This window comes from Chiloscyllium punctatum, chromosome 8 (genome assembly GCF_047496795.1).
Source record: "Chiloscyllium punctatum isolate Juve2018m chromosome 8, sChiPun1.3, whole genome shotgun sequence".
NCBI lineage: Eukaryota > Metazoa > Chordata > Chondrichthyes > Orectolobiformes > Hemiscylliidae > Chiloscyllium > Chiloscyllium punctatum.
This window is the reverse complement of record NC_092746.1, coordinates 8,747,126-8,773,830: the sequence shown is the minus strand read 5'-3', so window position 1 is coordinate 8,773,830 and position 26,705 is coordinate 8,747,126. Positions and strand designations below refer to the sequence as shown.

At 38.4% G+C, this 26,705-nt stretch overlaps 1 protein-coding gene across 4 annotated transcripts in view; it reads left to right on the top strand.

The window, feature by feature from the left end:
* The window catches only part of tent4a (terminal nucleotidyltransferase 4A), a 93,970-nt gene that overhangs the window by 21,138 nt on the left and 46,127 nt on the right, over positions 1-26,705 (top strand). For all 4 annotated transcript variants that reach the window (XM_072575146.1, XM_072575143.1, XM_072575142.1 and 1 more), the window contains exons 2-3: positions 23,483-23,606; positions 25,540-25,586. In XM_072575146.1, the coding sequence (XP_072431247.1) occupies positions 23,483-23,606; positions 25,540-25,586 (171 nt within the window). The remainder of the gene's footprint in view (positions 1-23,482; positions 23,607-25,539; positions 25,587-26,705) is intronic.

Sequence of the window (26,705 nt, the reverse complement as noted above, 5' to 3'; positions counted from 1 at the left end):
CCTAGAATGCTCCCACAAAAGGAAGCACCTGCTCCCATGTCTATTTTATCCATACTTTTTATCATCTTGAATACCTCCGTTTGATCTTTCCTCAGTTTTTTAGATTCTAGAGAGTATAGGCCTAAACTGTTCAATCTCTCTTCATATGACAAGCCCCTCGTCTCTGGGATCAATCTCATGAACATCCTCTGAATTGCCTCCAATGCCACTACATCTTTGCTCAAGGGAACCAAAACTGCACGATACACCAGATGCGGTCTATTCTGTTAGCTATAAAAGCCAACATTCCATTCACTTTCTGTAATAACTGCTGGGCCTGCATGTTAGTTTTCTGTGACTTATGAATGAGTACACCTAGATCCCTCTGCACCGGAGCATCCGAAATAGACCCTTCTCTATTTAAGACTCTTGGAAAAGAATTGTTTCCTAAAGTGGCCAAATCTTTCTGTGAAGGAGTAAATTGTTGCGGTATATATGATCTGGTTTATATCACAAATTCTACAACTGCCTGAAATAATAATTTAGGACCATTATCAATAATCATGTTCAATGGATATAAATCACTTGTAGTTTTGAATTTCTCTTTTAATCTCGATTAAAATTGGAATACCTAATTTGAATCTTTCATTTTTAACTTGGGTGACCTGATATTTTTATATAGGACACTATATATATTTGTAGCATTACAAATATAATTTTTATTGATTTTGATAGTACATAACATTTCTTTTGGTTGTTACTTAGTCCCAAAATGAGTCTCCTTCCGAGTAAAATTGAGCTCATGACCTGATTTTGTTTTCGCTCTTATGTGGGAACTAACTAACCAAACACTGCTTTTTTGAAAGCAAAACATGATCTAGGTAACTCTATTATGTTAATATTTTAAAAGTTTAAATATGTTTTAAAGCCACTATATTATGATATGTATATCTCCATGGTCCAGAATGTGGAAAAAATAAAATTAATTGTAATTTTCAGTTAAAGAATAACAAAGTGAGGGGTAACAAATTGGGTGTCTGATGTAATTTAGTCTCTGTTTTAGCTTTTCCGTCCTTGCTTTTGTTCTTTATTTCTGTAATAGTTATTTCTAATAAACTTAGTTAACTGTAGCTTAAAGTGTGCAACTTACTTAACCTCAGAAATTCCTATTCTTAAGAGGTGGGAGATGTAAAATTGGATTTGAGAATGGGTTTGCAGATGGTGTATTGAGTTGTGAAGAAAACAATTTTTAGCATAACAGATTAAAGGGGTGGGTGGAATGACATCCGATGTTGTGTGAAAAGAAAATGTAACACTGGTATAAGTGCATCACTTTGGAATATGGCAAACTTTGAAATGCCAACACTGGGGTTGGCTGAAAAGAGAGATTGCTACACACACAGATTTTTGAAAAAAAAACAAGATTTTTAAAAACTCAGTTCTCAAAGTACAGGACAGTAATATAGCTGAAAATTCTTGATAAATTCAGTGTTTTGATAAGAATTTAAAACTGAGCATACAAAAATGAACTACCAAAGCTGTTGGTCCATTTGAACCTCCTGATACTTTTGTAATGTAATGAAGCTTCATGATTCCAATGCTCAACACCTACCAGCAACTATGTAATTTAATAGTGGATTGAAAAGGAAAAGGGAAAAAACTCTGAGGCCAATTTAGTGTAGAGGTGTGGGGTAAGAATGAATTTTCCTCTGACTCTCCAATGTATAAAATCATGTCTGTAAGATCCGTGTTTGTATGACAATCCCAGTCATCCCAGTTTGTATACCCAGTCCTTAAGTGCATGATGAAAATGGAGTTAAAAAATCATGGGGATAGGATGGAAGGAAAGTGTGAATATTTTTTGAGATTCTGACCTCGAGTTCAACGAAAACAGTTCAGAAAACTTCCAAATGTAATTTAAAAGTTACTAAATGAGAGTTGGGATTCCTGTGAGGAAAAAAACAGTAGATCAGTAGAGGATAAATAAAATTAGGTGCATTTGTAAACATTAATCATGTATATCTAAAGAGAAAAATAGTGGGGAGTTAGTAAATCCTGAATTGGTTAAAATCGAGGGAGAGTTGTACAAGTCACTCTTGGCTCGGTAGTGGCATTGTTCCCTGCAAGGAAAGGAGGTTGAGGACATATGAGGTTGAGTGTTGTGTTGAGGAAGTACTGCTGTGTTGAAAGCATTTGTGCAGATGTACAAGATTCCACAGCATTGCTTATATTAGAAAGGGGTCCTAGGCATATGTAGCAACTTGTATATTTGTTAAACTTTGTACACACAGTAGCTGATTTGTTTTTTGATACAGCAGTGACTGCTTTTTGTAAGTATTTTGTTGTCTTGGTTATGTAGCTGTTTGGAATATTCTCACAATTTGCTAGTCATGTTATCAAGACAAACTCTCAAACGATGTTAAGTTAAAGATAAAATGTGAAGATTTGGCTGTATACTTCTAAGGACTATGATGAACATGCTAGAAGGAGAAGAGATCCTAGAAATTAAATTTAGGGATTCTATGCATGTAGGCTGGAGTAACCAATATAAAACCTCCTACAAATGGAAGGGTGCCTATGCTGGCTCTATTCATTTAGTTCCATACCTCCGATCTTTCTCCATAGCCCTCTAATTATTTTTCCTTCAAACCGTTTTTGAATTTTTTTCAAAAGTTATTGTTAAATCTTGATTCCACTACCTTTTCTGTAAACTATGTTCCAGATAACCACAATGTAGTGTTACCTGTCACTTCTGGTTGGTTTGTTCACCAGTAATCTTAAAACAATGTTACCTGCATAAAGAGTTATTTGGATTCTTTTGTGGGGGTGGGGATAATAAAAATTTCTTCTGTTCAATTTCCTTTTCAGCATCACCTGCTAAGTCAACTAATCCCAGTTTCTCTCATCTGAGGCTGAGGGGTGACCTTATAGAGGTTTACAAAATTATGAGGGGCATGGATAGAATAAATCGACAACGTCTTTTCCCTGGGGTCAGGGAGTCCAGAACTAGAGGGCATAGGTTTAGGGTGAGAGGGGAAAGGTATAAAAGAGACCTCAGGGGCAACTTATTCACGCAGAGGGTGGTATGTGTATGGAATGAGCTGCCAGAGGATGTGGTGGAGGCTGGTACAATTGCAACATTTAAGAGGCATTTGGATGGGTATATGAATAGGAAGGGATTGGAGGGATATGGGCTGGGTGCTGGTAGGTGGGACTGGATTGGGTTGGGATATCTGGTCAGCATGGACAGGTTGGACCGAAGGGTCTGTTTCCATGCTGTACATCTCTCTGACTCTATGTATGTAACTAAAAACCCTTTCTTCCTTTCTAAGGCCCTTTTATCAAAACTGTATCATTGCCATTAGGTTTAACTTTATCTACCATGTGTCTATCCGTTTCACCACATTGTGTAGGTATTTGTGAAATTTGTTAGCATTGTCCTCACTGTTTGATTTCTATAGTTTAATTTCTTGTCATCTTCAGACTTTTAATTTATCCACAGTTTAGGATCACAATGTGGTAATAAAAGCAGTGCATTAAAGGTAGAATGCAAAAATGGATAATTTGATGAGAATGGTGGTTCCCTTGTTAAATACTAGTGAGTATATCTCAAACTGAAAGTTAATATAATTTGAAAGTAAACTAGAAGTTTCAAAGCCATAATGGAGAAGAACCTGTAATCCAGTTAGCACAAATTACATGACCGTGTGCAGAATAAAGGGAACCCAAGCATAACTGAGAATCTTGAAAAGCTATATCTCTTGAATACTATGCAATTGCTGCCTGTTACACCAACGATAGACTGTTGGAAGGTTTGCCACATTATGGACCATTCTCCTTCGAGCAGGAGGGTATCCAAAATGGATCATCTCCCTCAATTTCATCTTCTCACATTATCTGTTAATTTCCTATGTTCCCAAAATCTGTCCATGCTACAAATACGCCCCCCCCACCAAACGTTCTCTGCTCCTTGTTATTGTCGGAAGCTTCACCAAGAGTTTCTGTGGGTAAGGGAGGACTCTCTACTGGAGTATACTCAACCTTTCCTGGTCCCTGAGATCGTTCAATTGCCTGGAATCAAATTCTTACAAGCAGTCCATGAAAGGTTTTAGTACATTGATTTAAAAATTTACTATTTAATATGGTATCACAGTTACAGAGTAACAAGACACTAAGCCTCAGTCTAAGGAGAGGTTCTAAAACCTCAGCAGATTAACAGTACCGGCACTTACCAACCTAGTGCTGTCTCGGACTACTCCAAAGTGACACTCTCAAATTTCAGTATTTATACAGTTTCTACCCAATAAACATGTTGATCAAACATCTACAGGTGAACACTATGTCCTCACCACATTCTTGCTCTGCTAATGATAAACTTACATTATTAGTCTTTTGCTGACTGTGATCATTTAATCACATTACTGATTTTGTGATCTAGAGTAGCGATAACAAAAACCTGCCCATGTGACTGTTTGTACTGACTCAGGTGATGCCATTAATTGCTGATATCCCCTAAAGTTTTGGTCACGTGCTCATCATCTCATCCTTATCTAGACCTGATTACTGGCTGTGTCTTTCATGACTTAAACCCATTCCTCATTTTCCACCTAACATGCTTGGTCAGCAAACTCTTTATCCAAACCACTATTGTCTTTTCTCGTAATAACTTTAAGTTTGAAGTGATCTGTCAATATGTTCCTTTCCACTGCAGTCTCTGTTCCTCCTTAATAACTCATTTTCAGTTTCGCAGCTGCCTAAACTTGTTTCTGCACAGAGATGGACTTTCTGCGTTTCCCAGCAAAGCTGGAAACCTTTATTTAAGCTATTTTACTTGATACCTTTTACTTTTGTAAATGTAATGCTCTATTTCTAAAGTTATTCGATTTCTTTAATTCTGTGCTTTCCCTTCGTGTCCTTTCTCACTATTTCTCATCTCTACTCAAACTAATTCTTAATTTTCCTGACCCAAGATCTTTTTGTTTTTACTTTCATTTAACCCATTTGTTTATCTTGGTACCCCAGCATTTAGTTTTAAATAAGCCTCTACATCTCTGCAATAGCTATTAGATCAAACTTATTGATTTCATTCAGTACTATTAGTTCATCTAATTTATTGTGATTGCTTTGCGACTTCAGCTTAAATCTTTTCTCATATTCCACTTAGTCACCAATGACTTATTAGTTACTCCTATTATCCCTTAGTAATTAATCTGCTTTCACTTTTTTTCATCCAAAATGCAATTCTGTTCTAGAATCTAGACGTTTCTCTTGATTTTTGAATTCCTGTTTTCCTGAATCCTCGCATCCTTGTTTTCTTTGTTAAAATCCCTGTCTACTGCCCTTTTTATTAAATTTGGCAGGATACTGGTCCCAGTTTACCTGTCTTAATAGAATGGCTTTTTCTTTTCCAGTACTGGTGCCACTGCCCCATGAAGTGAAACCCTGATCCTTCAGGAAACAATTAGGGGAAGAGATAGCATTTTTTCTAAGCAGGTTCTAGAGTCCCACATGTTATGTTGCCTACATGTGTTAGAGTGAAGGAGATCTCAAAATAGATTGACAGGATATTGACAATAGATTTGGAAATGTTGTGATTAACATGTAGTCCCCCTCCTAGCAGCTATGAAGAGGTAGATAGCATAGATTTTGACATTGTTTCGCTTGCTATATGCTAATCCATAGTTTGACTGAGAACTTTAACTTGCATATAAATTGAGATAACCAGATCAGCATATACACTATTTTTCTGACAAGAAAGCAGGAAGAGTAGGAAGTGACTAGTCCATTGAGCCTGCTTACACCATTTATTGCGATTGTGGCTGGTTTTCAGCATCAGCTTATCTTTCCTGCCTGTGATTCATATCACTTGATCCATAACTCATTGGGAGTCTGTTCTATCATTCAATGAGATCATAGCTGGTCTTCTACATCAACACCAATGTCATGTACTATCCCCACAGTTTGTTGATCTCTTTCTTGAAGGTACTCAATGATTGAGCTGCTGCAGGCTTCCAAGAATTCCAAAGATTTACCACACTCTTAATTGAAGAAATTCCTCCAAATCTTAGTCCTAAATGGCTTGACCCTTATTCTGAAACTGCATCCAAGGCAGGCATCAGAACCCACTCTGATAGAGAATTCCAAAGATTTGTGACTTTTTAACTTTTAATTTATATCGCGTTCTCTCATCTGAGACCTAACTGGTTGGTCCCTGATCTTTGTGCATGTTTTAAATTCCTAGACCAGCAGAAATACTTGTGTCTAACCTGTCAAGCCCCCTCGGAAGCTTGTACGTCTGAATGAAATATCCTGTCTTTCCTGTTAAACTCTGTATTGAATGTGGACCTCATTTACTCAGCCTCTCATCATTGAGCAACCCCCTCATCCCAAACATCAATTTAGTGAACCTTCTCTATACCATCTTCATTGTCTTAAAGATGGCGACCAACTATGTACCAACTAGATAAATCTACATAAAACCCTGTACAAATGTATCAAGGCTTTTTTATTCCTATTCCTTTGCAATAAGTGCAGTTTGCTATTTTTCTTTGTTTGCTGTACATGCAGGCTAATGTTTTGCAAGAGGTCTTGGGTGGCACAGTGTTAGGGTCCTTGTCTCTGGGCTAAAACATGTGGGTTCAGGTCCCACCTGCCCTGGAAGTGGCATAATACATCTGAACAGGTTGAGTTTTCAAAAAAAAGTTAGAATCCCAACAGTGTGGAAAGAGGTGATTCAGCCTATCCTGTCTGCATCAGTCCTCCAAACAGCATCCCACCCCTCCACCTTATTCCTGTAACCCTGCATTTATCATTATTAACCCACCTAGCTTGCAGAACCTTGGATACCTATGGGCAATCAGATCCTCCTTCAGCTTCCTCTGTTCCAGGAAAAGTAAACCTAGCCAATCTAGCCTGTCTTCCAAACTGAGACTTTTCATCCCAGGCAACTTTTTATTGAATCTCCTCTGTATGCTGTCCAATGCAATCACATCCTTTTAATAGTATGAAGACCAGAACTGCATACAGTGTTCCATCTGTAACCGAACTCTTGTTTTTATAACAAGATTTCCTTGCTCCTGTAGTATAAGCCATAACTAATGAAGGTAAGCATCTAATATGCTTCCTTTACCATCCTATCTACCTATGCTGAGAACTTTTGGGATCTATAGACTTATACACTAAACTCCCTTTGTTACTTAGTACTTCCTAGGGAGCTAAAATTTGTTGTATAAATCTTTTTCTGATTAGACTCCCAAAATGCAACTGATGCATTTATCAGGAGTAAATTCCATCTGCCATTGCTCTGCCCAATTTATCAGCTGATCAATATCTGACTGTAGGCTGAGGTCATCCACCTGAATATCAACAACACCACCAATTTTCATGTTATCTGCAGACTTGTTTAATCTACTTTCTGCATTCACATAAGTTGTTCATGTATGTAAACAGCAAGGGTCCCAGCACTGATCCCTGTGGAATCATAACTGATCATAAGCATCTGATCACAAAAACAACCCTCCATTTGTCACCCTTTGCCTCCTATTTGCAAGCTGATTTTGGATCCAGTTTGCCAACTTACTTTGGATCCTATGGGCTATTCCCTTTTGGACCAGCCTTTCATGTGGGACTCTGTCAAAGCCTTACTGAAGCCCATGTACATGACATCAACTGCACTACTCTTATCAATATATTTAGTCTCCTTTTCAAAAAACTCAAGTTAGTCCGGCAGGATCTCCCTCCAACAAATCCATGCCTACACTCCTGAATCAATCCTTGCCTTTCTAAGTGCTGATTAATCCTATCCATCAGATTTTTTTCCCCATAATTTCCCTACTACTAACTGGTCTGTAATTACCTGACCTATCCCTGCTGCTGTCCTTGAAAAAAGAACCACATTTGCTATCATTCAATCATGTGGCCAATGAAGTATTAAGTAGCCCCAGCAATTCATTCTTTGTCTCCCAAAACAGCCTTGATCAACAGTGACCTCAATTGCGTCTCCTCTGTTTCCCGATCCTCAGGTATGTTACATGAACTATGTGTTCATCTCCATCTATCCTATTAATTACATCCTCAGACTAACTCAATTCCTGTGTGGGATAGGGGCACAGATTTCCTGTAGATTTTAAAAAAAAGGATTGCACTCCTATACGCTTTTATGTACCATAACTGACTGTGTCATTGGTTTACTGAGGCAGACCGGTTGAAAGAACAAAAGGGGGAAGAAAATGGAGTCTGGACCGGTATGTGGCTCCGCGTGGTAAATTCAGCAGATAATTGGGACTGAATATATTAATTTGTCAAGCAGAATTTCCTTTTGCAAATTCATGTTGATTTTTTCCAAATCATACGTTTCTGGGTGCATTGTTAACTTTATGTTAACTTTCTTATGTTTTCTTTCTTCTCCATTCCCTTTGTGAAAAGTGATGTTACATTCCAATCCGATGGGACTATACTGAATTTAAGGAATTTGGAAAAGTATAATCTCTACAATGATTTCTTTTAGAACTCTAGTTTGTGGCCATCTAATAGTGGCTATTTTTTTAGATTTGTTTCTTTTAAATACTTTTTTCTTTGCTTCTACTTATTGTCTGAATTTCCTCATTTTTATTTACCCTTTGGTTATTTTCTGTTTGTGGCATGCAGGTTGTCTCTCTGTTTGTTTGTATCTTTAGGAAGCACATGCTAAATTAGTGTGTGGTCACACTTATTCAGTGCCTTTGTCCTTTTCTCTTTCCCATGCACACTTTTTCACCTTTCTGCTTCTAAGGGACCAACATTTACTATAGCTGTTCACTTTTTCATACAATTACAAAAGCTCTTACAATCGGTTTTTACTTTCTGGCTAATTTGCTCTCATTTTTCCCCCCTTTTTTTAAATTCTCACTTTGGCACTTTGCTGTTTTCTGAAACTCAATCTACAGACTTGCTGTTGTTCTTTGCAACATAATAAGTCTTTTTCTTTTGATGTAATGCTATTGTTAATCATGGTTGTGGGTATGTTTGCTGAGCTGGGAAGTTGATTTACATTTCGTCCCCTGTCTGGGTGACATCTTCAATGCTTTGGAGCCTCCTTTGAAGCACTGCTGTACTGTGTGTTTTGGAATTTATTTGGTTCCGTTTCTGGTTGCTGGTTCCAGTTGTTTGTTGTAGTATATTGGGTCTGTGTGTTGGTTGTTGGAGTCTGTGGATGAGTGCCATGCTTCTAGAAATGCTCTGGCATTCCTCTTTGGCTTTTCCAGTGATCGTTGTGTTGTCCCAGTTGAATTTGTGGTCCTTGTCATCTGTGTGTCTGGCTACCAGGGACAGCTGGTCATGGTATTTAGTGGCTAGTTGGTGTTTGTGGATGCGGATTGCTAGGTTTTTTTTGTCTGTTTGTTTCACATACTGCTTCGTGCAGTCTTGTAAATTACATTTTGTCTTACACATGATGGATATATAGGGTCTTTTGTCCTGGTGAGTTGTTGTCTGAGCATGGCTGTCAGTTTATGGGCTGTTTATGACAGCCCGTAAACTAACAGCCACAGTCAGATCATGGCAGCCTATAAACTGACAGCCATGTTCAGACAACAGCTCACCAGAACAAAAGAGCCCTTACCCATTATGTGCAAGACAAACGTAATTTACAAGATTCAATGCAACAACTACAAGAAGCAGTATGTGGGACAAACAGGCAGAAAACTAGTAATCCGCATCCAGCTATAGCACAACCAGCTGCGCCTAGTAGCCATATATCCTGATGATAAGGATCACAAATTTGACTGGGACAGCACACCGATCATAGGACAAACCAAACAGAGGGCAGCCAGAGAATTTCGAGAATCATGGCACTCATCCATGGACTCCATCCAATATAGACTTAGACCCAATATACCAGCCACTAACAACCAACTGGAAGCAACAGGAATGGAACCAAATACATTCCAGAAGAGAGAGTACAGCGGTGCTTTACAGGAGGCTCCAAAACATTGAAAATGTCACTTAGACAGGGTTCGAAATGTCTGCCAATCAACGTCCCAGTTTGAACATACCCACAACCATGGTACAAGCACCTGAGATACAAATCTTTACGCAAATCTTGAACTATTGTTACCTCCTTACTGAGTGACTAATTTGTCTGCCTTAATGTTTTTTCAATGATATGCATTTTCATAAAAATAAAAATATTTTTCACACTCATCTTCAATACCAATCCTGTCAATTTGTTTGTCACAATCTATATAAAGATTAAAATTCCCCATAAGCTGTAATAAATCTTGTTTAGTCCTCTGTCTAATGCCTTTAACTATTGTTAAGGAACCTGCCAATTACTTCCTCGAGCATTTTCTGACACTTACTATCCTTAATTTCCACCAATATTGATTCTACTTAATAATCTTCAATGGCTAAATTCTTTAAGTCCTATCCTTATTTCATCCTCTACTATCAGGATTACTTCAACTTTGCTATTCTTTTGATCTTGTCGTAATATTGCATATCATTGGATTCTTTATTTCCCAACCTTGATCATTTTGCAACCACAGAATTTTTTCTGTACCCTTGCTGGTCTATTTGGATGTGGGAGCACCTTTTTAACAAAATCAAACTAGATGACTAGACAAACGACTTCACTGATGTCTTTTCCCATGTTATGAGTAAATATGATGATATGATTAAGGTATCAGGCAGCTACTTGAGTGCTTCCTTAAGCTTCTGCTTCAATCTTTTGGTCTGTGATGTAAGAACATGAAACGTAGAACATAGAATATTACAGCACAATACAGCCTCTTCGGTCCATCTATCCTACATTATTCCATTCTCGTCCGTGTGCCTATTCAATGACCATTTGAATGCCCGTAAAGTTGGCGAGTCTGCAACTGTTACAGGCAGGGCGTTCAATGCCCTTACTACTCTGAGTAAAGAAACTGTCTCTGACATCTGTTCTACATCTATTATCCCTCAATTTTAAGCTCTGCTCCCTCATGCTAGTCATCACCATTCAAGGAAACAGGCTCTCACTGTCCACCCTATCTAACCCTCTGATTATGTCTCAATTAAGTCACCTCTCAACCTTCTCTCTAACGAAAACAGCCTCAAGTCCCTCAGCCTTTCCTTATAAGACCTTCCCTCCATACCAGGCAACATCCTCATAAATCTCCTCTGAGCTCTTTCCAAAGCTTCCACATCCTTCCTATAATGCAGTGACCAGAACTGCATGCAACACTCCCAAGTGCAGACGCACCAGGCTTTTGTACAGCTGTAGCATGACCTCATGGTTCTAAAACTTGATCCCTCTACTAATAAAAGCTAGCTCACTTTCTTAATAGCCCTATCAATTGGGTGGCAACTTTGAGGGAGCTATGTACATGAACCCCAAGATCTCTCTGCTTATCTACACTATCAAGGATCTTATCTTTCTCCTTGTACTCTGCATTCCTATTACTCCATCCAAAGTGAATCACCTCATGTTTTTCCGCATTAAACTCCATTTGCCACCTCTCATCCCAGCTGTGCAAGCTTATCTATGTCCCTCTGTAACCTACAACATCCTTTGGTGCTATCCACAACTGAACTGACCTTCGTGTCGTCCACAAATTTACTAACCCCTCCTTCTGTGCACTCATCCAAGTCGTTTATAAAAATGACAAACAGCAGTGGACTCAAAACAGATGCAGTACACAACTTGTAACTGAACTCCAGGATGAACATTTCCCAACAGCCACCAACCTCTGCCTTCTTTCAGCTAGCCAATTTGTGATCCAAACCTCAATCCCATGCCTTTGTATTTTGTGCACTAACCTAGCATGGGATACAGTAACCTCAAATGCCTTACTGAAATCCATAAATACCACATCAATGGAAGGTGGAAGCAAAATGTCTGGCAGTTTTGACCATTTAGATTGCTATTGTGTAAGAAAGGGAGTCCAACAGGAGCATCACCTCACATGAGTAGTCTAGCCATGCCAGCTCAAAAGCTCTAGACTTTCCTGAAGTCTGGGAGACATTTTCAGTTCTTTCTAAAACTGCTGGTAGTCCCACCAGCAGCATCCACCACCATGTTCATGTGGTGTTCAGACTCCAAAGCCATTTGGACAGGACTTCCTTTCCCTGTGTCAAGCATTCCACTCTGCACTAATTAAGGCTGTATGCAGGATGTTATCACAACCAGAATAACCAACTGTCCTGCTTCCTATTGAAGCATCCTGTAACTGAGGTACCATATCCTGAGTTGTGGGCTACCAGAATGTTGGTTGTCCTGTACTAGTGAAACAGTGACTACAAGACTGTTTCTGATCGCACATGCATCGTGCACATCATGTGAGCATGGTGATACTGATTAAGTGGAATTATGATATTATGCAATAAAATTGCATCCACTTCTAGCAATGACAAAATCAATGTAATTTATGTGGCTGCTGTTTTTGCTTTGAAATGTAATGTCTAGTAAATTAGAGCAAATTGCAGAGGTTAAAGCAGAGGTCTGGGCCTCTTTCCCTATTATGTGTGATCTACACAAACTTGAATGCTATTCTTAAATTGCAGTTTATTGCCTTTGGGAGAACGTTAACAATTTTTAAAAAACCTAAAATCTCAATAATTATGCTATAGTGCAATCTTGCTGTCATGCGTGGATAGCAAACAAACCTCCTCTCACTCCGCTACTGAGCAGCTTTCACAGCACCAGGGTGCTGGCAGACATTTTGTTTGGGGAAGGCATCAATTAGCTCGGATGGCTGGATAGTTTGAGATGGGGAGTAATACCAACAGTGAGGGTTCAATTCACACACCAGATGAGGTTACCATGAAGATCTTTCCTCCTCAGCCTCTCTCCTGAGGTGCAGTAACCGTCTGGTTAAACCACCACCAATTGTCTAATGTCTTTGTCCACTACCCCAAACATTAGACAATCAGCCCTCTTGTAAAATTTACCCCATATGTCTGGATTTATTACAGATGCTTAATACGTTCAGATAATGTCAGTGATATCATGCCTTAAAAACTTCTATTCTCTGCAATGACCTTATTTGCTCATGCACATTTTGTGTTGAATTCTCTCTTCCTTTCAACCTCCCCCTGTATTCTCTTGCATTGGTACATTGTTGCTTTGACCTTCCTCTTTGGATTTCTAAAGCGCCCTTCCTTGAACCTTCCCCATTGCCTGGTAATTTAAAACCCTGTCACAACTCTGAATTTATGTTTGGTAAAGACACTGGTCCTAGCTCACCTCTGCAGAATATCTTCTGCTGTCAGTGTTCCCAAATCAAAACCCCTTCTTTCCACACGATTCTTTCAAACATACTTTTTTTTCCCATTATCAATTAGTTCATATGTCATTGAGTCAGAGGTTTACAGCAAGGAAACAGACCCTTCGTCCAACCCGTCCACGCCGACCAGATATCCCAACCCAATCGAGTCCCACCTGCCAGCACCTGGCTCATATCCCTCCAAACCCTTCCGATTCATATACCCATCCAGATGCCTTTTAAATGTTGCAACTGTACCAACCTTCACCACTTCCTCTGGCAGCTCATTCCAAACACGTACCACCCTCTGCGTGAAAAGGTTGCCCCTTAGGTACCTTTTTATATCTTTCTCCTCTCCCTCTAAACCTATGCTGTCTAGTTCTAGACTTTCCTGACCTCAGGGAAAAGACTTTTGTCTATTTATCCTATCCATGCCCCTCATAATTTTATAAACCTATAAGGTCACCCCTCAGCCCCTGACGCTCCAGGGAAAACAGCCCCAGCCTGTTCAGCCTCTCCCTCTAGCTCAAATCCTCCAACCCTGGCAACATCCTTGTAAATCTTTTCTGAACCCATTCAACTTTCACAACATCTTTCCAATAGGAACGAGACCAGAGTTTCACGCAATATTCTAACAATGGCCTAACCAACATCCTGCATAGCCGCAATATGACCTCCCAACTCCTGTACTCAATACTCCTGACCAATAAAGGAAATCATACCAAATGCCTCCTTCACTATCCTATCTACGTGCGACTCCACTTTCAAGGAGCTATGAACCTGCACTTCAAGGTCTCTTTGTTTAGCAACACTCCCGAGGACTTGTATCTGTCAAACTGCCTCCGCAAAATCAATACCTCTGACATAGCTGTTCTATTTAAAGCCAAGGAGTTCACAACCACATTACATGGACTGATTAAAAAATAATTTCATGGGTGTTAAGCTGGTGTGTTGGATTAATATGAATTATGATACAAAAGTGCACTTGATGGTTCCCTTTGCATTGCTTTGACACACAGAAATAAAACTCTACTACTTTCTTCTTAACTTGGTTGAAAGAGTGATTTGAACTGCTTCCTGAAGTCTGCTTTTACTAAACATACAAGGTGTGAACAATAAGCAATGTTGCGACCTTTGTCCATCTGAGCAAGAGGCTATCGTCATACAAACTGCACCCATCTGTCCAAGAGCTTTTTCTTTGATTTGGAATATGGAGGTAGGTTAGTGTTGTCAATCATTTAAGCCAATCTGGCATTTGTACCAATGTCCTGAAATCATTAGTCAAGGTGTCTCAATTACCAGTCCAGTGATAATATCACAATGCCATCATGTCCCCTTGTCAATTTTTTTAAAACTTATTTAAATAAAGAATAAGTTACAAAATTTCTCATATTTTCAAAGTAACACTGTAAAAAGTGTCATTGACATGGATCGGTTGCACAACATAAATGGTGTTATGAATCTATGCCTGAGATAATAGCAAAACATTGTTAGTTGCAACACGAACAGTTGTGTATTATATAATATGGGAAAATTCATGCATGCGGTTTTTATCTCCTTACTTGAGAAAGGATGTATTTGCACAAGAGAGGGTGCAGAGGAGGTTCACGAGGTTGATTCTGGACTTGAGTGGGTTGAGTAGAGCCTGAGTAGACTGGGATTATATTCAGTGGAATTCAGAAGAATGAGGAGGGATCTTGCCACAATACATAAAATTATGAAGGGGATAGATTGGATAGAAGTAGCGAGGATGTTTACACTGGCGGGTGAAACTAGGACAAGAGGGCATAGCCTCAGAATTAGAGAGCAGATTTAGGACTGAATTGAGAAGGAACTCCTTCACCGAGAGGGTTGTGAATCTATGGAATTACCTGCCCAGTGAAGAGGTTGAGGCTTCCTCAGTAAATGTTTTTGAAGCTAAGATTGTTTGAATAGTAAAGAAGTTCAGGGTTATAGTGAGAGGGTGGGTAAGTAGAGCTGAGGCTATGAAAAGATTAGCCATGATCTTATTAAATGGCGGAGCAGGCTGTAGGGGCCAGATGGCCTACTCCTGCTCCTAGTTCTTGTGTTATCATTATGAAGGTTTCTATTTGACAAGGGAACATGTGGCCTTGATGATACAGTCAGGACTGGTAATCTACAGACCCAGACTAATGATCTGGGGACATGAGTTCAAATGCAAGATCTCAGATAGCAACATTTGAATTCGGTTATCTGGCAATAAAAGCTAGTCTAAAAGTGGCCATGAAACCATTGGTGATTTTTTTTTTCCTTTTTCACCTAGTGTGGCCAACATGTGATTCCAGAACACAAAACACAAATTAATTGCTCTATGAAATAGCTGAGCAAGCCACTCTGTTACACAGTCTGACAAAAAGAATGAAACTAGATGGTCACCTGCCATCAGTTAAGGCACTGGAAGTGACAATGACATGACAATGACACTGTTGACTAAATAATATTCTTCTCACCAATATCTGGGGGCTTTTGCCAAAATTGTGACATTCTACAGACTGTAAAACATTGTGCGTGACATTATGTCAAACTATGATCCAGACATCACTACCATCCTTGGCATGGCAGTGCCATGGTATGCAATTGGGAGAAGGTTGCCCCCTGAGTTCTCAACACTTCTCGTGGTGTCACATCAAATAAGGCAAAGACTGCTGCTCATTACCAATGTGTTGATTGTTGTCATTCTTATCTTCATTATCCAAGCTTATCTTCATGTGTGTTGTGCACATTTGGAGTTTGCTGCAGTTCCTTAAGTTGGCTTCTATTCCTCCTTAATGTTGCTCTATTTGGTGTTTTGGCCTTGTAAAATCTTGGCTCACTGTATAATTGATTACTTTGTGGATAACCAGCTTCCTTTTTTAAAATGTTTGACTCTGACTTTCTGCCCTGCGTCCCAAATAGGTAGCTCTGTATCTATATACATCAACTTTAATTATCCCAGATTTTCCAGGTTTGTTCTGTATTTAAGAAGCTACGTAGGTTGTGGCATCACTGAATTATCTGTGCATGCTTTCCAAATATGCTTTCTGCATCTGATGGTAAGCACATATCCAGAAGCTTTTAGGTCTGACAGAGCAATGTGAAAATCTTTGGTCACCCTGTACTTCATGATAAGTACTTGACAGTGCAAACCAATTCCTCAGTAAGACTATTGGATATGGGATATTGCTGTCACCTGGTTTCTGCCCCAGTTGGCATACAAAGCCCACCTAATGTTCAGGTGTAATGAACAGAAACTATATTGCATTCATTGTATTTGACATTGCGCTGTAACAGTCCGACAATTGGAAATTCGGAAAACTATTCAGTGATTAGGAAGAACTTGTCAGTGTGTGGGGATAAGAGTCTGAAGTGATTTTTGGATCAAGGAACTGGTTCACTGTTGATGCCAGGCATCTTGTTCACTCTGTGCCCATAAGCCCTTTGATATAGCTGTGATAATGCGTCCTGGCAAAGAGCTTCAGGCACAAACACTTAGCTGTTGCAAAACCATGCCTTTTGAGATAGTTCATGCAACACTGTATGGTCAAAAGCATCTGCAGGTTCCAGTGTATCATTAGCAGCTCTTTCTTGCAATTGGTTATGTTTATACTGTCCAAAATTCATCAGCACTACTGTAAGCTTGTCTTCCATCGCATTGTCCTATCTTCATGCAAGTCTTGAGTGTAATTTTTTCATTCATCCTCAGGTTTGGTAATCTGCTCAGAGACTCTGGTGACCATTTTGGCACCAGCTTTGCAGTAAACTTCAAAGTTGTTTTCCTTTACTTTATCTAGAAATCATTTGAAATTTGGATGGTGCCCCTATTGTGATTTTTGCCAAATCATTCCAATGGTTGCGATTGGTTTCCACAGTGACCTGCTTACCAAATAGGTACTGAATGGAATCTTGCGATAAAGAATATAGCAGAGCAAGTTGTTCATGCTGTATATTGCATTGTGCTGGTGATAGACTTTTGGATCCAAAAGCAAATAGATTTGATGTCTTACATGATGTGTGCTTCTAGTCTTTCTGAAATGCATTGACTTCCAGAATTCTCATCATTCTTAGATCATAGAGATTTGATGCTTTGGCTCAAGGTCCCCCACCCATGCACATGGGATGTCTTTCCTTAATAATACTTTTGTTGGTATTAGGAAATTTAAATTTGAGCACTCTCCAAGGTCTCCTACATTGGATAGTAAGCCAATGGCAGAATTGTTTGACACTTCCTGCATCAGATCGATCACATAACTTGAACAGAGATCTAAAAGCTTAATTTGACCTTCATTCACCTGGCAGTATTGTTCATGGTGTTTTTCAAAAAACTGTCCATCACAGCAAGATCCTTGTCAATACATAGATATCCAAGAATATTTTCTATAACTCTGTCTATATGCTAAATGATAGATCTTGACTGACAGTTAGACAAAAATGTAGCCGTCTGAAAGTAGTGATTTGTTGAGATTCCTTTTCTAAGCAAATCAGCCAATATCAGTGTTTAACATGGCAAACAAGTTAGCTTGGATAAGAAGCTAGCTCCTGTTAGTAAATGATTCTTTTCCTCTAATGATGGGGTTTTGCACAGACATCTCTTGGGTTTAGACATCTTTGGTCCAAACAGGCAACCATTGTGCCATCTTTCAGCATGCACATAATACTCTTGTGTTGATGGAACATAATGGCATAATCCATCATGTACATGTTATCCAGCTTACTCCTAAGCACCTCTTGTGTGTAAACACTGCATTTTCTGGGAGGGTCACTTGATGGAATTGTATCTTCTGAGATGTAATAAACACTTACCGTTTGGATTTTCTTATGGCATTGAATCTATTTGAGAGAAATTGTTTTGAGTCTTGGACTGACTCAGTGCAAGTATTCTTGATCTCTTCTGCTGCAATCTGTATCTTGTGATCTTATGAAAGGTCGTAATGTTAAGAACCACATGTGTTGCTCGTCCTACGACTGCTCGTCCAGCTGTGCTCATCAGTTGAGAGAGTTGTAGGTTCCATGCAATATTGCTGTAGCTGCATTTCAATATTAATAGGGTCTATTAATTGTTAGGGTCTAGACTACCTTCTGAATATTTTGAGGGGGTTTGGTCTGGTCCATAACTGCTACTTTTAAAGGTAAATGTAAGGTGCAATGTTCTCGATGCAATTTGAGTGGTCAAACTACCAAATTTAAAGCAAAACACACTTTATTCATTCACTATAGTTAAAATCTAACAAAAGGAATTGGAATAATTTCACTCTGTTGGAAAATGTAATAAAATAATAGACAGTAACTATTACTAATTAACTGTTCCAATATAGTAACATTCCATAAACACATCCTTGGTAAAAAGCAAATTCAGAACACAAATTCTCATGTGTAACTCCGGTAGCCCAAGAGGAAAAACGTAAAGAAAACTCAAGCGTCGCAGACGAGAGAAATTTACTGCAAATTCCAGCCCTGCTGACGGTACAGCAAAGACCGCTCAATGTTAAAACTAAAAATCCTGGTTGTATGTGTGGGAGCTTGACCACACTGAGGCTGCTTCTATTGTTCCAACCCTTTTTTAAAAAAAAACACCTGCTTCACAAGTTGCTTATCATCTCCTAGACAGTTGGACACCGGTCTCCCAATCTCTCTAAAAGGAATCAGGGCAAAACACACTTGATAAAGCATACTATCTTCGCAATATAGCTGTGTAGTGATGGGTAATCCATTGTATGCAAATAAAATGGCCATAAGATATAGGAGCAGAATAGGGCCCATTGAGTTTGTTTATTGCTGATAAGTGTCTCATTCTTCCTGCCTTCTTCCTGAAACCCTTTGATCCCCTTACCATTTAAGAACCTATCTATCTCTGTCTTTAACACGCTTAATAACTTGGCCTCCACAGCCCTCTGCAGCAATAAGGTCCATAGCCACCTTCTGGCTGATGAAATTCCTCCTCAACTCAGTTCTAAAGGGTCATTCCTTCACTCTGAGGCTGTGTCCTTGGGTCTCAGTCTCCCCTACTAGTGGAAGCATCATCTCCACATCCATTCTGACCAGGTCTCTGTGTTCAGTGATTTCTTTAGTCAGATTACACCTCATGCTTTTAAATTCCATTGATTACCGACCCACAGTCTTCAATTGTCCATCTGTCAAGCCCTTCATCCCCAGGATCACAATTGTAAACCTTCCATGGACCCCTTACAATGCCAGCACATCTGTCTTCCAATACAAGGCCCAAAACTGCTCTCAGTATTCCAAATGTTATCTGACTGGAGCCTTGTACGGCCTCAGCTGTGCATTTTGGCTCTTGGATTTGAATGCCAAATTTACACTTGCCTTTCTAACTGCCAACTAAATTAGCATGTTAACATTGAGAATCCTGAACTCGGATTATCAAGTCCCTTTGTGCTTCAGATTTCTGAAGTCATTCTCTATTTAAAAATGCTAGTACCTTGCATCTAACAGCATGGGCTTTATCTTATTTAGCAGCATCCTATTCCAGTCAAAAGCTTTCTGGAAATCCAGATAGATCATATTCACGATTAGATTAGATTAGATTAGATTAGATTACTTACAGTGTGGAAACAGGCCCTTCGGCCCAACAAGTCCACGCTGACCCGCCGAAGCGCAACCCACCCAGACCCATTCCCCTACATTTACCCCGTCACCTAACACTATGGACAATTTAACATGGCCAATTCACCTAACCGGCACATTTTGGACTACTTAGGATGTTGCCAGGATTGGAGGATTTGAGCTCTAGGGAGAGGCTGAACAGGCTGGGGCTGTTTTTCCTGGAGTGTCGGAGGCTGAGGGGGTGACCTTTTTATGGAGGTTTACAAAATTTGAGGGGCCATGTATAGGGTAAATAGGCAAAGTCTTTTCCCTGGGGTCGGGGAGTCCAGAACTAGAGGGCACAGGTTTAGGGTGAGAGGGGAAAGATATAAAAGAGACCTAAGGGGCAACTTTTTCACACAATGGGTAGTATGTGTATGGAATGAGTTGGCAGAGAAAGTGGTGGAGGCTGGTACAATTGCAACATTTTAAAAGGCATTTGGGTAAATGAATAGGAAGGGTTTGGTGGGATATGAGCTGGGTGCTGGCAGGTGGGACTAGATTGGGTTGGGATATCTGATCAGCATGGATGGGTTGGACCGAAGGGTCTGTTTCCATGCTGTCCATCTTTGACTCTATAAGTCATTGGTGTATACTCCGTGTTGTTGCTGCAACATTTTGCACATGCTTTTTGTATGGTTGTATTCTGTTGTAGCCATAGATTTCTTGCATAGGTTAGCCCTGTGTCCTTTTGTGTCACATGACTTTGCAAAACTTCTGAATGTAGGACAGGTCTGTGGTGGGTCCAGCAGATCAAATTGTCCATGCAGCATGTATATTTTCTGCATCCTGACTACTGCACCACTGCTGGTAATTGCACCTAACGTTTGCAGATACTTCCAAGTTGATTACTTCATTCTTGTGGCTTTGCTTGTAAAACTTCAGCTCCAACAGTGAAATATAAAGTTTACTTTTACACAAAGCTGATTTTCCAGCATTTCCCATTGCATAGTAGGATCTCTTTGGTCCTGTACAGCAGTGGAACTGTGCAGCCCTTTTATTTCTCATGGCTGTTTTTATTTTCATTACTTGCTTATCTGATTCTGATTTAAATAAATCTAAAAAGTACATTGCCATTCTTTGTTTCAAGTACCTAAATTTAGTGTGAAGCCTGTGGACTTTGCAATTCACGTAAAACATTTGCTTTTCTTTCTGAGTTTTCAAGTGCTGTCAATGTCTAGACGATTTCAGTTGTTTTGCTACTTTTAACTTCACTGTGCGGAGATTTGGCAACACAGCTGCTATATTAAAGTCTGCCCTGTGCTGTTTCAGCTACAACTTGATCTTGCTTGCTTTCTTGCCTTCCTTCCTTTTTTTTATTTTCTTTCTTCCCATCCCATTTTCCTCTTGCCCAGGAATCACTTATAAAAGTTGTTTTGATGGTCCTGTGGCTTCCACAGTCCATTTTGGAACCACCTCTGGTCCTGAACAGACACATGAATCAAATACTCACTGTTAATTTTGTTTTTCATTCTTCCTGGTGTAAATCTGATTAATGCAATGTTTCAAGTCTTTTCAGAGGCCTTCTGTGATGGTCTTCAAACTAGCCTCATTGCATTTTTTACAATGAATTTGTATCCTATCAATGTTTTCTAAAAGCAAAATAAAGTCTAAAATGCATAGGATGTGGGAAGAAATTCCTATTCATCTGAACTGAGGTATGAATGAAAGGATTATATAATAGGATATTTTTCTATCTTGTGGATCTTCCATCTAAGTTCAGAACTTTTGAGGTATCCATTCAGCAGAGTAACGCAAGTTCTCCGGTCTTAAATGGTTGTCAAATTACTTAATGGTGGTAGGATACAAGTAAAAACTCTTTCAAGGAAAGAGTGCAAGCATTAAGCAATCAAAGCATATGAGTGAATCACTACATAAGTGTTCTCGGTGTGGGAACTGTCTTACTTATTAGTGCTCGCATGCTCTCATTAACTCACGTTCATTCAATCTGAAGAACATAACTGTTGCAACATTTAAAGATTTAAATCTTGAGGCAGAATTGATATACGTACCACCACTAACTCTTTCTTTGCAACTTGCTGTGGAGATAAATTGTGAAAGTCAAACTATGTATGTTTTCCTTGGGAAAACAATTTTTACTTCATAAGGAGGATAATAATCTTTTCAAAGAATAGGTATCAACAATTAAATAATCCCTCAATCTATATTTTTATTATTATGCTTTTTGCAGCTCCATTAACACAACAGTTTCCACTCTTAATAGTTGATGCTACATAAAGAAACAATAACGTGACAGTCTTAAATATTGTAGACAGCGCTAACCAGAAAAATATTTGATTGCCCAAGAAATGATCATCAGTGACTCTTTTGTTTTATGTCTTTAAATATTTTTGATGTTGCATTCACTATGTCCTCACCATGTTTCACCTAATGTGCATGAAGGACCAAGTTGACTTTGGAAGAAGGAGCTAATGAAGAGTAGAAAGAGGCTCATTGAGTCTTGGTTTTGGGGACAGGAAAATATTCCAAGGATTCTGCAGCAAAGTTGGAATCTGGAAGCAGCAACTACTTTGATGCAACTCCTGATAGTCTAACTGAATTTACTGTACTGTGTTAGAACAAAAAGGAAAAGGGTTACACAGACAAATAAGAAACCCAAATACAATGAAGTTGCAGGGAGAGAGCAGAGTAATCTTGAAATTACTAATCTTGACAGTATGATTGACTATTCATTTGCAATTAATAAATGTTGCAATTTATGTTCTGCATGTGCTGCTCCATTTTGCAGGCAGACCATCAGAATTAAACTTCTTCCTTAACCCTGAGAGTTTTTGGATAATTATTATGCAGATGCTGGCTTTAGCCTGACCTGCTGTACTTATCATTTTAACAATTAAAGGCTTTGCTCTGCAAAAGCATCAAGTATGATCACAATCTGTTGACTTAGGCCCATTAAACTGGCCCAAATGTAACTGTGGTTGCCTTAGCTGCAGGATCTGGCCTTATATGGCACTACTTTGTGCCGTGGATTAGGTGATTGCTCAAAAAATAGAGGCCAAGAAATATTAACGCAAGTCAGCAGCCTAGAGGGAGAGAGTCTACTGGAATCAAATGAAGGATTTATTCAAAACAGGCAAATAGTCAGTGTTAATATGCATTATCAAGATAGAAATAGAGTGGGGATAATATTGGCACAAGTAGAATGGTAAAATAGTTATGGAAAATGTGGAAAAGAAATGTTTGTTTCTTTAAGTTTGTAAAATACATCAGTAGTGTAAGGTTCTCAGGAACTAGGAAATGTTCTGTGAACATTTGCAGGTAATTAATAATTAGATTGGAAGAAAACTATTTTGTATTGTATTTAAATTATATATCTGCACATTCTCTACTACCATTTCGATCGAACGAGAATTTGAGAATTATGCACAGTTTGGCAGTTTTTTTCAAACATTACATTGAAATTAAATGGTAATAGAGAATGTGCAGATATATAATTTAAATATAATACAAAATAGTTTTCTTCCAATTTAGTTTATAAACTTCTGGAACATGTGATTCTGGCTAATGTGAAACATATGACTTCATCTGTAAGGAAATGAAAGAAAAAATGTGATGTAATCCCAAACACTTTTAAAAAGTCTGAATGAGAGGATTGCAAAAACAGTCTGAGAATTAAGTTTTGTTTCAGATCTTCATACAAATCTTTCTCTCCATTTTGTTAGTCTCCATGAAGAAATCATGGACTTCTACAATTTCGTGTCACCGCGCCCTGAAGAGGAAACCATGCGTAAAGAAGTAGTGAAACGGATAGAATCTATTATCAAGGAACTTTGGCCAGCTGCCGATGTGAGTTTACAATCTGAAACTAATTTTCTCCTGAAGTTATTTTTCCCTTAACTCTTATTTTCCTAGACAGAGGTGATTCTAAATTTGTAAAACCAACTGTTTTCTTTAAAACTAACATTTTACTTCATAGGTTATCTAGGTTTTGTTGCTTGTAATATTTATCTTTTGAGTTCTCTATGCCCATCAATAATGTATTTTCCACATGTTTTTGTGTATTCCCATAGATATACATGTATAATAATGTGCATATGAATATTGAGTTCAAATTCAGTTAAAATTAGGTCTTCTAATTGAATTGCTGTTTGGATTCTGGAATTCAAATACTCCAAAAACATTTGACTGGTCAATATCAATACAAAATATTTTGTATTGGCTATGATCAGAAATAAAATTAGTATGACTATAATGAGTGAAAATTACATCAAAATGATGAGACTTTGTTGAGATGTTGTTGATGCCAACCTTTAGCTTGTAAGAGTACTGAATATTATTACCGGGAATCTACCAGAGCCATGTTTTGAGGCAGCCACAATTCTTTCTTTAAAGTTGAGTAAGAAATATCAAAACAGTGAAAGCCAAGTTCTCATTTTTGGTTATGAAGTCTGCCTCTCATTTATGGAATTTTCTGCATTTTCATGTTCTTCTATTGTCAGTTCTTCTGGATGTTAACAGAATTATTTATGATTCCTTGCATCTTTCCTGAGTCTTAATAATCATGGCGTACCATGGTTCCATGTGTGTTAGCAACTTGTAGCTTCCTAACTTGGTTCTTTCTACAGGGAGTTCTTGGATGACGCACACTTTGACAGCGCAATTTGCTTACAAAGTCACTGAGGAATTAGGGAATGGTATTTGTGAGAACGCTTACCTCTGTTTGCGCAAGCACAATTCCAGTGGTGCTCAATATGCGTGCTTCATTCTACATCTGCACCAATGTCTGTGTCAAAGTCTCTGCGCTGTTCTATGCATACACCGACGTCTGCATTGAGAGGCATAGCGACAAGAATGTTATCAATAAGTGTCCTGGTATTAAAACTGCAGGTGGTGAACGCAAAAGGAAGGCTATAACACTGACAGAGAAGCTACATATTATGAAGTATTTTTTAGCATAAGAACAGATTATGTGCTATAGCTCGCTTAACAGGTATGAGAGTGTCTAACTTATGTACCATGATGAACCTCTGTTCCTGTACTAACAATATTTTTTAACTGTACTTTGTTAAATTTACTTTTGTTTCATTGACAAATATGATTTATAACCTTCATTCAGGCTGTGCTGTATTAGGTGATTTTGAGTGATCGTGAGTGATTTTTGTTTTTGCTGGTCTGCCCCGAACCCCACTTTTCTCATCGGCCTCATTATTTATATTGTGATTTTCTATTAAGTGAGGTTTTGCTGGAACGCAACTACGGCGTTATAGGAGAACTACCTGCCTATGGTATCAGACCCAAACTCTTCACCTGAAATCAACAAATCAGTCAAAAGGATGGAAACACAAATTTGTATATATTTGCACAAATTTCCACTCACATGGTTAAGGCAAAATCAATTACAGTGACTTCAGTGAAATGAGTTAATTGCAGCACTGATCAGGACTTGGTGCCACAATGCAAATGTACTCACTCACTGGGCCAGAATGCACTAAAATGCATTTATTTTTGATCAATATAACAATGGATTAAAATCAAAGTTATAATGTTAGAAAGTATTTATAATTTTTGAATAATGTTTAAATTATTCTCTTTGAAAAATGTTCTGGTTTCCTTCAACAGAAAAACAAAATCTCTTAGCTAAACTGTGAATGTACTACACTTAGGCATTTCGCATTCAATAAATGATACATAGCAAAATGACAAATTAGAATTTGTAGTTGTCTGCCATTAATAATTGTGATCTTTTGTACTGAACAATTAATGTTTCTTTTGATCGCAGGTTCAGATTTTTGGGAGTTTCAGTACAGGACTATACCTCCCGACTAGGTAGGTGCAAGTTATCTGCTAGAATTGGTAATCTCAAATAAGTGCTGATAACTTAATTGTTAGTTAAGAATTGGTTTAAGAATGTTTTCTAGCTGTGTTTCAATGCAATAAATTTTCTATCGCCTAGAAAGAAGAAAGAAATTGTTTTTATGTATATCTTTAACTATTTTTGCAATTTTCACTATCTCAGCATGCTCCATAGTGTTTTTAACAACTGATGGAGTTCTTCTGCTTTTGAAGCGATAATCCTTGTGGCAACATGGGAAACATTGCTGTAGACAAATGTGATGTAATGCCAGTGAGAGAATGGCCAAATAATCTTGCTTTTTAATAATGTCTGTTAATGGAAGATCTATGGTACTCTGCTTTGAATAGTGTCATGTGCAGTTTTTTTCAAACAAGAGGGTAGACTGACCTGAATTTAATCTCTTTTATTATGAAAGATTGCAATTTTGACAAAGAATAACACAACCCTGCATCAGCCTAAATCAAGTGCTTTCATTTCTGGAATAGAACTTGAACTGACCACAATTTGGTTCAGGTGACAGTGGTGCCACTTACAAATGTTTTAGCTGCATAAGCTTGTTTCCAGGTTTTGCAGAATAATTATACACAATTCTAGAATTTCACTTTTTGAAATACTAACTTTAAATTTGGCCTTTGCTTTATAATGGAAATAAATTTTTTTCAAAGCGAGTTTTCTATTCCAGTAAGGTAAATTTATTCAATCTGAACAAATGTACAAACAAATGTTTGAATATTCTTGATCTTTATATCTGTATTATCAAATTGAAAGGCTGTGAGGAATTTTGCCAACTTGTTCAGTTCTATTTTTAATTAGATGTTGCCATCTTTTTGTTTAAGCAGAGAAATAAGTTAGAAAGAAGTTCAAGAAATGAGCTTCTGAGGTAATCGGTTTGGGTTCTCCACTCAGCAGTGAAATTTAAGCATATTCCCATCAGCTTCGAGTTTTTCCAGTCTGAGTTTACAAATCAAAGGATCCTGCCCAAATAGTTTTTGTGGCTGTGCTCCAAACATGTTGGTAGTAGCCTGTTATTGGATCCTGCACTTGTTCATTTGGTTGTCAAGTGGTTGGGAGCTAGCTGCATCACAAATGTG